Source organism: Chiloscyllium plagiosum, chromosome 6 (genome assembly GCF_004010195.1).
Source record: "Chiloscyllium plagiosum isolate BGI_BamShark_2017 chromosome 6, ASM401019v2, whole genome shotgun sequence".
Taxonomy (NCBI): Eukaryota; Metazoa; Chordata; class Chondrichthyes; order Orectolobiformes; family Hemiscylliidae; genus Chiloscyllium; species Chiloscyllium plagiosum.
The window spans coordinates 81,154,916-81,167,862 of NC_057715.1; the positions used below are offsets into that span (position 1 = coordinate 81,154,916).

General features: G+C 40.6%; 1 protein-coding gene across 1 annotated transcript in view; it reads left to right on the forward strand.

Moving 5' to 3' along the window:
• Positions 1-12,656, forward strand: part of LOC122550759 (protein shisa-2-like) — a 21,867-nt gene extending 9,211 nt beyond the window's left edge. The window contains exon 2 of the mRNA XM_043691977.1: positions 8,898-12,656. Within this exon, the coding sequence (XP_043547912.1) occupies positions 8,898-9,460 (563 nt within the window). The 3' untranslated portion in view covers positions 9,461-12,656. The remainder of the gene's footprint in view (positions 1-8,897) is intronic.
• Positions 12,657-12,947: the final 291 nt, after the last annotated feature.

The following is a 12,947-nucleotide window of genomic DNA, read 5'->3' on the forward strand; positions in this document are numbered from 1 at the left end:
GGTCTCTGGCGCTGTGAGGCAGCAGTGCTAACCACTGTGCCACCGTGCCGCCCACTATTGTGTAGGGAAGCCCCTTATTGTAGTTAGAAGAATGAGAGGTGATCTCATTGAAATGTATAGGATTCTTAATGGGCTTGACAGGATAAATGCTGAGAGGATGCTTCCCTCATGGGAGAGGACCGCCAATTAAGATTGAGATAAGGAGGGGTTCAGGGGTTTTTGAATCTTAACCTCTTGTCAAAGAGACCTATGGGGCAGAGTCCTTGTGCCTATTTAAGGCTGAAATAGATGGATTCTTGATCAATAGGGGAATCAAGTGGGGGTTAGAGGGAAAAAGCAGGAAAATGGACATGAAGAATATTGGTCAGCCATAATTCTATTGAATGGCAGAGCAGCCTTGAGAGCCAAATGGTCTACTCTTGATCCTATTTCTTTTGGTTTAATGACTATGGTCTTATGGGAGGAGAGAAGATGCTATAGAGGGAGCTAAATGGGTGGTCTCTACCAGAGTGATGTAGAAATCAATGAACTACTGACTCTTATAAAAAGGTGGATGGATAAAGAAAAACAGCATAAAGATCAAATAGCCAAAACAGAAAAGAAAACCACATTTTATATGTACTCTTCAGGATGATCTCGTGGGGTGGTCATTGTACAGGACAGTGTGGAGAGGGGTGGGGAGTGGGTTATTATCTGATAGCACAGTGAAAGATGGTGAGTTGGGTGAATGGGATGAGAGTGAGTTTGCTGTGGTGAGAAGGTCAACAAAAAAAGAGAATGAGGCAGTTTAACTTTATTACTTACTAGAACAACCTATTGGCTTTTTGACCTGTACCAGGAGAGGCACTTGCACTTATTTAAACTAAATTGAAATCTGGGGGGGCTCCAAGATGGCAGTGACCTAGGAGGAATGCATTTGCCAGGCTCCGTACCACAACATTGGCAGGACAGAGCTAGAACCCATCCCATCTATGTTATTGTGAGCCAAAAAACAGTAAAAGAGCTACAGAACCTGAAAATTTCACTTGGCTTATTTTTTGCTGCTGGAGAATGCTGAAAAAAGGAGGAAGTTCATCCAGCGCCGGGCCCAGGGCTGGGGCCAGGTCCCAACCCACCGAGGTGGTGGGCTTGCTTACTCACCAGGCCCTGGTTGAGAAGCTTACCAAATCTCACAAGGTCCTGTGAAAGCAGATTGAAGTGAGATCAAGGAAAGGCTGGCTGGCTGTGGTCTCTGCTATGCTGCAAAAGCACAAACAGCTGCTGGAAGACCGGGGGAAAAGGACTAATGAGGTCGAACGCCAGGTCACAGAGGTGGAAGCAGCGGCTGATTCATCCAAGAGTCGGATTGAAGCCCTGGAAACACAGATCCGAGGTTTAGAGTCATAGAGATGTACAGCATGGAAACAGACCCTTCAGTCCAACCTATCCATGCCGACCAGATATCCCAACCCAATCTAGTCCCACCTGCCAGCACCCGGCCCATTATCTATCCAAACCCTCCTTATTCAAATACCCATCCAAATGCCTCTTAAATGTTGCAATTGTACCAGCCTATTTGTTGGACTTGGTGGATGATCTTGAGAACAGGGGCAGAAGAAAGAACATCCTTATTGTTGGCATGCCGGAGGGGATGGAAGGCGAGTGGCCAGTGGAATTTTTTGAGAAGTAGTTCCCGGAATTCCCTAATTTCGAGGCTGAAAAGGGAAGGATAAAGATTAAGAGAGCCCACCAGGTTGCGGATGAAAGCCAGGTATGGACCAGTGCACTTGCTCTGTCCTGGGAAGGTTTCATCATTATAAAGACAAACAGAGAGTCCTGGAAGCTTCCAGAGCCCAACGGAAGGATCCAAAGGCGTTGGTGTGCAAGGGCTCCAGGATCATGTTCTTCCAAGACATTTCAGCGGTGGTGATCCGGAAAAGGGATCCTACGACAGCATCAAGAAGAGATTAAGTGCTTGGGATCCAGTACACTCTTAGATATCCAGTGGTGCTTCGGATTAATTACAATGGATCTATACATTTATTTGACTCACCAGAGAAAGTGAGGAACTTTGTGGACATGCTGACTTAAGCTAAATGATTGAATAGGCACAGATAATAGGGTTGTTCGGGTTTGTCCTTCTTTAGAGAGGTCTTGGTGGAGTCTCCTTTTGTTGATATAAGTTGCGTTAAATTATGCTCGGGATGGATAGAATATTTACCTTTAATTTCTAAGTTAAGTTATACCAAGGGATGGGTGACACATTTACTTTTAACTTACTTATGTATATTACTAATTTTGTTTACTTTGTCCTGCCGGGTTGCCTGTCTGTGTGGTGAGACCCTAGCTGGTAGGAGTTAAGAGGGCGGTTAGGATGGTGAGTAGGATTTTGGGATGTGTAGGGGCCCCCTTTAAATGGGGCATGGTAAATTCCTCTATTGCCTTTGGCGCTTTTTTGTTTTTTAATTTTTGATGTACATAATTTTTGCAAGTTTTGTAGGTTTGTTGGTTGTAGCTGTTTTAATTTATGTAGTTTTTGTGTTTTGTGGACTTTCTGTACTGAAGCTCAGCAATTCATAGTTCGAGTTCTCCCTCTCTGGAGTCTATTGGTGCTATACAAGGCTATGGCTAAGGATGTGTTCAAGTGGTATACCTGGAACATTAAGGGGAGTCACTCGCTGGTCAAAAGGAAGAAGGTACTTTCCAGTTTTAAAGGGAGAGGGTGGATGTTGCCCTATTGCAAGAAACACATCTAGATAATGCAGCACATCTGAAATTGCAACAAAATGGGTATGATCAGGTTTATTTGTCATCTTTCAATACTAAGAGTCGTGGGGTGGCCATTCTGATTAGGAAGAATCTCCCATTTAAGTTGTTAGAGTGTATTAAAGACACACAGAGAAGATTTGTAATCCTTAAAGCTTTGATACATGGGGAGGAACATGGAATCTTAAATGTTTATTGTCCCCCGGCCCAGCGCCTCATGTTCTTGATTGATGTGCTTTCTAGACTGGTTAACCTTGCATCTCAGCAAATTATTATTGGGGGAGGGGTTGGCGGGATTTTAATTGTCTAAGAGATCCTATGGTGGACAGATTGCTCAAAGGTCCACCAATATCCTCTTCATGGTCTAAGCAATTAAGGGAATAGTGTGTTGAACTAGGGCTGTATTCCTGATGAAGGGCTTTTGCCCAAAAGATTGATTTTCCTGCTCCTCGGATGCTGCCTGACCTGCTGTGCTTTTTCAGCACTACTCTGATCTAGAATTGGGTGATGTTTACCCTACTGACAGCAATTTTACATTTTTCTCCGATCTGCACTAGGATTGATTTTTTTTTGACTCCTGCAATGCATTTAGGCTCGGTGGTGTCATGCACAATTGGCAATATCACAATTTCTGATCAAACTCCAGTGTATCTAATGGTCAACAGTAAGGACAGTATGGTAGGTTCAAGGCATTGGCAACTGGATCCCTTCATCCTCAAGGATAGCAAGTTTATTGAATTCTTTTCTATTCAATTCAGGGCTTTTTTAGACATTAATTCAGGCTCAGCCAGTAACCCATTCATTCTCTGGGAGACTGCTAAAGCCTATGCTAAGGGGTTAGTTATTTCGTATTCTGCCAGTAAGAAACAGCAGAACGGTGAGCAGCAATGCTTGCTCGAGATATGTCTGAAGGCAGCTGAAAAGGCATACTTTGACAAGGCCTTGCTGGTCAAACTGCAGAGGATCATGGCGCTTTGGATCTATGCTGAATTCCATGCTCTCACGGACAGCTAAGAGGGAGCTTATATTTACTGACCAAAGGCTATGGGGGTAAGCCAGGCAAGTACTTAGGGAGCACTCCCTTTCCAAGCAAGATGCACTAAGTCATTGCCTCGATCAGGGACGACACTGGAAATTTAACCCATGATTCTAAAAGGGTTAACACGGCATTTCGGAAATTTTACTCTGCTGTATACCAGTCTGAATGCTGTGAAAATAGGTGAGTTAGGATGGAGTCTTTTTTAAAGAATTTGGACCTTCCAGGAATGACCCCTGAGCAAGGGTTTCTCCTTAATGCTCAGTTGTCAAAACAAGACGTGCAGGAAGCTGTGAGGCAGCTTCAGAATGGAAAGGCGCCGGGTCCTGATGGACTTCCCAGTGAGTTCTATAAGAAATTTAGAAGGATTCTGTCAGGACCAATGTTTAGTATGTTTTACAACTTACACAGTCATGGCCACCTCCCACCATCTTTAAGAGAGACAAACATCGCTCTTATTCTGAAAAAAGGGAAGGCCTTGGAGGCCTGTACTTCCTATAGGCCCATCTGACTCCTGAATGATGATTACAAGATTCTATCTAAGATTCTTGCTCTCAGATGAGAAAATGTACAGCCCTCCATCATTAAGGAGGATCAGATAGGTTTTGTCGCAGGTCATCGAATAATGTCAGGAGGTTGCTTAATATGATTAGATTCCGTACAGTGTGGAAACAGGCCCTTCAGCCCAACGAGTCCACACCGACCCCTTTCCCTCTGAATGATGCACCTGGTGGTTTTTCAGGTTACAGGATCAACTTTTCGAAATCAGAGGTCGTGCCCATGAGGGGGGGTCTTCTGAAAATGACTGGTCCTGGGGACAAATCTCGATTCCCTTTAGATGGTCACAGGAGAGCTTTCTCTACTTCGGTATATTCATTACTCCCATCTTTGATCGGCTATTTAAAACCAATTTTGCCCATTTATTCGACAGCATCAAACAAGACCTTTGAAGATGGGGGGCGCTTCCGATCTCTTGGTTAGGTCGGATAGCCCTCATTAAAATGAACATTCTGCCCCACCTGTTGTATCCAATGTGAATGCTTCCTCTGCTTTTAACTAAGTGACCCCTTATTAAACTGACTAAAGTGCAGCTACCCCACCTACTGGGAGGAGTGGACCTCCCAGATGTCAAAACTATCAGTTAAGCTCGTTGCTATCTTACATGAATGACTGGGCCTGGGAAGACAATCATTCACTTTGGGTTGGACATCGAAGCATCTCAGGCAAGATGCCCCCTTGTTAGTCTGCTGTTCTTAGACAAAATGAGGACAGTTAAGGAATATTGCCGTAGCCCAATAGTTATTAATACTGTTAAGGCGTGGAGAGCAATGCGTCAGAGTGAGGACAATATTGCCAAAACATCATTTTTTACGCCCATAGTTGGTATGCTGGGCTTTCAGCTGGGGATGATGGACTTGGGGTTTAATCTATGGGCATCTAGGTGTGTGTCTTGCCTGGGTGACTTATTTGAGGGGAATATATTGATGTCTTTTGACCAGTTGGCTCAGAAATGTGAGTTGCGTAATAGGGACCTCTTTTGCTTTTTTCAAATTAGAAATTTAGACAAAAAAAGAGACCACATTTCTAACTGATCCTTATAGATCTGACATGGAGTAGAGGGTGCTGAGTGCTGAGAACACACTTTCTGTCAGCAACGTCTATCGCCTGTTGGGAGAGGGTCCCTCGAATGAGTCTGAAAGGCTCTGTAAGGTATGGGAGAGGGAGCTGGATGTTGAGAACTCTTCTAAGTTATGGGATGATATCTGGGAAAATGCAAGAAGGATCTTGATTTGCAACAGGACCAGTGCCTTACAATTGAAGATTCTCCTCAGGGTCCGTCCACTTGGCTCCAGACTGCCTTTCAAAATTGAAAATGGAAGCATCTCCAATGTGTCCTAAATGCAAAATGGGTATGGGTGCACTCACTCATTGTCTCTGGTCCTGCCACAGACTGCGGGCATATTGGAGCAATGTGGTAGGTGAAATAGAGGGGGTCTTGGGGACAGAGGTGGAGATGGACCCAGTATCACTTCTTCTCAGTCTTGTTAACCCACTTCCATTAGACACACATGAAAAAATCCTTTTCAGTATCCTTATTTTTTGTGCAAGAAAGAACATTGTGTTAGAGTGGATGTTTTGAAACCCCCCCACCCCCCACCGCCCCCTGGAGCTGTCAGACTGGCATAAGCTAGTCATGGAGCACATCCCCTTGGACTTCCTTACAAGTATGGTGCACCATAAAACTGAGAATTTCTATAAGACGTGGCAGCCATTTTTGGGTTGCATGGATCCAGATTTGTCCGCCATACTAATAAAGGCCCTTGTATAGCCATGGCGATTCTGTTTAATGAGCCTGGTATCTAGGGAGGAGGAACTATGAACACATGAATATCTATAAATGTATGCTCTTGATGGTTGAGGACTATTACTTTGTTTTGTTGAGATGCGTTATTATTATTATTATTATTATTATTACTGTCTTTTTTAAAAATTAGTTACTATTTATTTAATTTGTGGGTTTCTTTGCATTGTTTTGTTTTATGTTTGTTGTAAATGTCAAAAAAATCTTTTTTCTTTAATAAGAATATATTTTAAAAAAACTAAATTGAAATCTGTGCTGGCAACCAGAGAGTAGGAGGGCTGAAAAGTACTGATTGATTTGGGTAGGGATTAGTCTGTGGGGTAGGTTGCAAAGTATGAGGAAGTGAAGAATGGAATGGTGGTATGGTCAAGATAGAAAGGCAAAGGGAATACAAAAGAGAAATGTAAGTGATTGACTGTGATTCAGAGCAGCAGCTGTAATTTGCATGGAAATGGACACAATAAGGTTACACAAAATGGGTAACAAATATATATCTGACCTTAACAGTCATTTGAATACATTCTGAAAGTCAAATAGAATTCAGTATGATCTTCAAATTAATGGTAGCCATGATGTGGAGATGCTGATGTTGAACTGGAGTGGATAAAGTCAGAAGTCACACAACAGCAGGTTCTAGTCTAAAAGGTTTATTTGAAACCACAAGCTTTCGGAGCACTGCTCCTTTGTCAGGTGAGGTGACGAAGGAGCAGCACTCTGAAATGTTGTGATTTGAAATAAGCCTGTTAGACTACAACCTGATGTCATTGTGACTTCTGACTTCAAATCACTGAAATGCATTGGAGATAGGATAACATACTCCCTGCAGTGTGCTCATCAACTGCATTGCGGACAGTGTAATGCACTCCTTGCAGTGTGTTGATGAACTCCATTGGAGACCATATAATGCACTCCTTTCAGTGAGGTGATGAACTGCATTGGAGACAGTGTCCTGTACTCCCTGTAGTGCACTAATGAACTGCATTGGAGGCAGAGTACTGCACTCCCTGTATTGCACTGATGAACTGAATTGAGGATAGTGTAATGCATTCCCTGCAGTGTGCTGATGCAATGATTATTTTATGCAGCTGATAGAATAGAAATTTCTTATCAAACCTATTTTGTTCTGGGGATGAAAATAATCCAATTAAACATCAGTACGCTATCATTCTGAAGTATCCTTCATCTAAATCATGTTAAATGTTTGAATAATAAAATTGGAAGCTTACTTCTGAAACCATTTTATTTCTGTTTCACAAAGTGGGAAATTAACAAGAAATATAAATAGTCGACAAGTCTTTTAATTAATTTTCATTACAAACAGTAAACTCTAGTTGTAACAGGATATTTGGCAAAATATACTAACTGTATACGACTTTTCACTCACAGTAGTTCTCTACTGTCTACTTAGCTATATCCTGAGTATTGCTAACCACCAATCTAATCAGGAAATCAGGAGAAATTTATTTTGCCCAGAGGATGGTTAGAATGTGGAACCTGCTACCACAAGGAGTAGTTGAGGCTGGAAACATAAATACAGTGAACAGTAAGATATGTTACTAAACGAGTATTTTGCCTCAGTGTTTACTATGGAAAAGGACATGGAAGATATAGAATGTACGGAAATAGATGGTGACATCTTGAAAAATGTCCATATTACAGAGGAGGAAGTGCTGGATGTCTTGAAACTCATAAAAGTGGATAAATCCCCAGGACCTGATCAGGTGTGCCCTAGAATTCTGTGGGAAGCTAGGGAAGTGATTGCTGGGCCTCTTGCTGAGATAAAGTAACAAAGAGGATTGATGAGGGCAGAGCAGTAGTCTTGATCTATATGGACTTCAGTAAGGCATTCGACAAGATTCCCCATGGGAGACTGGTCAGCAAGGCTGGATCTCATGGAATACAGGGAGAACTAGTCATTTTGAATACAGAACTGGCTCAAAGGTAGAAGACAGAGGCTGGTGGAGGATGGTTGTTTTTCAGACAGGAGGCCTGTGACCAGTGGAGTGCCACAAAGATTGGTGCTGGGTCCTCTACTTTTCGTCATTTATATAAATGATTTGGATGCAAGCATAAGCACTGGCATGGTCCTGTTAGGCCCAATGATCTGATTCTGTGATACACCTTGATGTATTCTATTATCTGCAAACAGGATGATGATAGTGTCCAGAAAATTAGATCGTCGATATGACTTACCATTTCAGAGATTAAGACTAGCTACCTGACAAAGAAGCAGTGCTCTAAAAGCTTGTACTTTCAAATAAACCTGTTGGACTATAACTGGATGTCGTCTGATTTTTGTCTTTGTCCACCCCAGTTCAACACCAGCACATCATTTCAGAGACTGACCAACTAGTCACACATTTTAAAGAATTACGTCTGCTGCTGAAGCCCTTTCGTGAGATGCAGCGATTCTCCATAAATAATAATGTGTCTAGAGACACTACCATTGTTCCAATGAGCAGGTCTAGTTCTAATCATTGTAGAAGATATATGACATTTAATGTAACACATAACCAATTGTCTCATTGTGGCAGCTTAATATATTTGTATTTTTGTACACTCCATCCACTTGATTAGTCTTTGTGTTCAGTATTATTGTTAGTTATTTGCATATTGGCTAAGAAAGCATTGTTACTGTTAAATAGGCCATGCTGATGGTGTATATGTTCAGAATCTATTGCTGACTATATCTTTTATATTTCTTCTTCTATAGTATCTGCTCATTAATAACATGGTATGTTTCTTTCCCTCCAGTGCCAATCTACGTGCCTTTCCTCATTGTTGGTTCTGTATTTGTGGCCTTTGTCATCGTGGGCTCATTTGTGGCAATCTGCTGCTGCAGGTGCCTCAAGCCTAAACAGGAACCACAACAGAGCAGAACCCCAACGGAAAACCGCCTCATGGAAACGATCCCGATGATTTCAAGTTCTGGCAATCCCAGGGGATCCTCGTCCAGACAATCCAGCACTGCTGCCAGCTCTAGCTCCAGTGCCAACTCAGGGGCCAGGGCCCCTCCTCTAAGAACACAGACAAACTGCTGTCTGCCAACAGAAGGGACAATGAATAATATATACTTGAATATGCCACCTAATTTCTCGGTGATGAACTGCCAGCAAGCTCCACAGATTATGCCTCATCAGGCTCAGTTTTTACACCCTCAGTATTTGAGTTATGCTGTGCAACATGATTCTTTGGCAATGACCCCTACTCCTCCCTACATAGATGGACTGCAGAATGGTTTCCGACAAATGCAGACCCCATTCCCTCATGTTAGTGGGAATACTGAACAGATGATGTATACAACAGTAACTGTTTAAAAAGATACTTCTCAATTTTTGTAATATCTACAATGAAAAGTTTCTTCCTTTAAAATGTGAGAAGCATAACTCAATTTGAAACTCAATTTGAGTTTTTTTAAAGCAATTAGTTTGTCAACTGTATCTCAGATGAGATGGCAAAAGCTTTTTATTATGTGTACAATGAAAACGTATTTTTAAATTTGCTACCCTGGCAATGATCCTGTGAATATTTGTGGTTAGCACTGTCATGCTGATGCTCCTGGGAGTATCTGATGGTTAATGCTGCCCAGGTAATGCTCTGGGAATATCTGGTGGTTAGTACCGCCTCGCCAAAGATGTTGGGAGTACCTGATGGTCATTGCTATTCAGTTGTTGGTTGGAAGCACTTGATTGGTGAATACTGTAACAGGCTCAAGATTGGGAGTATAACATTGCCCAGTGATGAGTTGTGGATGTATAGATGGTCAGTTCTGTCTCATTGATGATTGTGGCAGGACATGCAATTAGTTCTGTTACATTGCTTAGAGCAGACAGTGTAACTGCACTAATGATCACACATTAAAGTTCAGAGCAGGAGTGGGAAATTACATATTGTCTTGCCTGTTGACTTTGTTAAACAGGCAACTATTCTTATCAGGTACTACACTGTCTGTAAATCCATCCCCCTCCATCTACTCAGAAAACATACTATTTCATAAACCACATGTTGATTGTCAATATCTTACACTGGCCCATCTCTGCACTGTTGTTTCCAGAAATAACCAATCAATTCCTACTAAGAGTGCAAGGACATTTTGGATACTCCAAATTTAAGTTAATTGTAAAGGATCACAATTTAGTCCGAAAGAAAGGAAATGCAAATACCTACAGGTGTTCATGAAAAATATATTTGAATCTTAAGCAATTTTATCTCGAAATTATAACTGTGAAGCTAGCTAGCACCTTGGCTGCAGTCATGGAAGGTCATCACCTTTACACGGCCAATTCTGCTGACAGCAATCTATTCATTAGTATGGAAAAATGCCATAATCAGTTTATTATGTCCATCTCTGATAGTTTTGAAATCAATTCACTACAGTGTAAGGGATCCATGTTTGCCTTGATTTTATTCAACAACTAAATGTGATGGAAGTTTTTGTGTAACAATAAATTAACATGGAATTCATGGTGAGATTGTGTCAGTTTCCAGCTCCATAATGATGGTTCCATAAATGTAATTCGGCCATCATTCCCCATTAATTCAGAGAGTTTTCCATAGAAATCAGGTACTTAGTTCATTCTCATTTATTTCAAATAATTCAGAAAGTGTACCAGTAATTTTACTTATGCTGGTTGATTTATTGGAACCCCTACCAGTAGACTGCAAATGGATGTTTAATTCAGAATTGGTTTGTTTTGAATGTTCAAATATTGAGATTATTTAAGTTACTTTATGATATTCACATTTCAACAAAATGTTTAAAAGAAGTTCAAACAGAACACCGATGTTTGTGCTTTTCGAAGTGATATTGTAAAACATGGTATGCAAGTAACAGAAGTATACCTCCCTTATTTTATTGGTTGATATTGTGGTAGAAGTTAGACAAACAACTATGAAGGAGCAACTTTTACACTGGAATATCTCACCAGAAGAATGAAATATAGACTAATGCATACCTTCAATACTCTACTTTGTTTCAGCTTTTCTAGTGAAACATACTGAAATCCTGAAGGATAGTTTTTGGTATGGAGATTATCCATCAAAAGTTTCTTCTTAACACAAATTCATTATTGTAAAGTTAACAATTACCATTTTTAAGACAGAGTAATTAATCTCTCAAGTATCCAAGCTTCTATTCATTATTTGCATTGAATGTGAAAACTATGCAAACAAAATAACTTATGCAAGAGCATCCAAATGATCTGTGTAAAGATGACAAAGCAATTAACTTGTACACCAGGGAATTTGTTGTACTTGCTGATGTAAGGTTATATGACGTGTATTTGAAAATTAATTATTTATTCAGTAATGTCATCTTTAATTGCTTTGCATTCAACCATAGTTATAAACAGAATGTGTTATTCTGTGGACAACTTTCTGCTTCCTGGCTGTATTTCAGAGAATTATTGAAAATGGAAGTGAAAATAGAACTTCTACCTCTTGTTCCCTGCCCTCCTGCCTCTGACCAGTACCACACAACATTTATCACATTCTTCAGTGGAACAGTTGGTCCGCACAGCAGCTCTTTACGAATATGTTGTCCTTTCATTAATCATCTCTGTGTTGGAAGTCTAAAGTTTTGGTTTTCCTATCCTCCAACTGATGTTAGTATAATGATTCCCCCTAGAAAAAAAATTAAGAAGTAAAAAATGGATGGAACCTTAAGGGCTCAAAGTGCCCATTTGTTTTTTTCTTTATTTCCAAGAATTTTCAAATCATTCCACTTTCCCCTCTTCTGTATTCTGCCCTATCAATGCACAATGTGCCGTCAGGCGGTTTTTTGATTCCAACCTTTTCCAGGTTTCATTAGTGTTGCATGTGCTAGACACAACAATATGTGAAATCAGTACTGGCGCTGGGAAAGAGGAAGTCAATCCTGGATGCTGTGGTAGCTTGGGATATCGTATGTTGATACTCCATCACACTGCACCTTTTGGACACTTGTTTGTGGTCACTTAAAAATTCAGGGAAAAGTTAGTATTTCAGAATATAACGATGCTAGAATGCCGTCCTCTCATGGATTAATGATCAGCGAGTAAAACAGTCTTTTGATTTAACCCAAAATGAGCAGGAAGTTCTTGGCTCAGAAGACTGTACAGCTTCTGTTAGTTTTTTGGAACTGGAGCAACTGTATTGGCTTTGATCCAATTTTCTGTTCCATTTAGAAAGTTGGATCAACTTGCTATAAAAGTACAGTCTCATGAACCGTAGTGGTCAGTGTGCATTTCACATTGTGCTTAATAATTTGTCTGTGAATCCCTCTCAGGTGCAACTCTTTGATGCAGCATTTTTGTAATATGGAAATATCAATTTTATCATGTAGAAATGTTGCAAAAGAAAGAGAAACTGAATTACACAGTGTATTTCCCAAAGGCTAATTAATGTTGTACACATTTTGTTTGTTTCTAAGAAAAAGACTAAGCCAAGTCTGTAATATTTCAAAGGACATTTGTGTATTTCTTGAACCAGAATCAAAAATGACATTTTCATAATAAACTGTTAATTATGTGGCAACATAATTTCTTATCTTATTTTTAAATTGAGATAGCTTAGATTTTCATAGAGTTGTGGAGTCTCTGGAGTTTGCAAAATGGACAGCATTCAGATATGAACAGCACTCAGATGTGAACAGCACGTGCCATTTCTGACCTATCCGACTTTTGCGGGTCAGAGAAAGAGGTCAAGGTACAATTCACGCATGATAGAAACCTGAACTCAGCAAAGCAATTTAAGTTTAATGCTGTGTTCGTACACACTGCTTTATTCCATTGGTGTAGGAGTCACAAATTTATGAAGTAGACAACA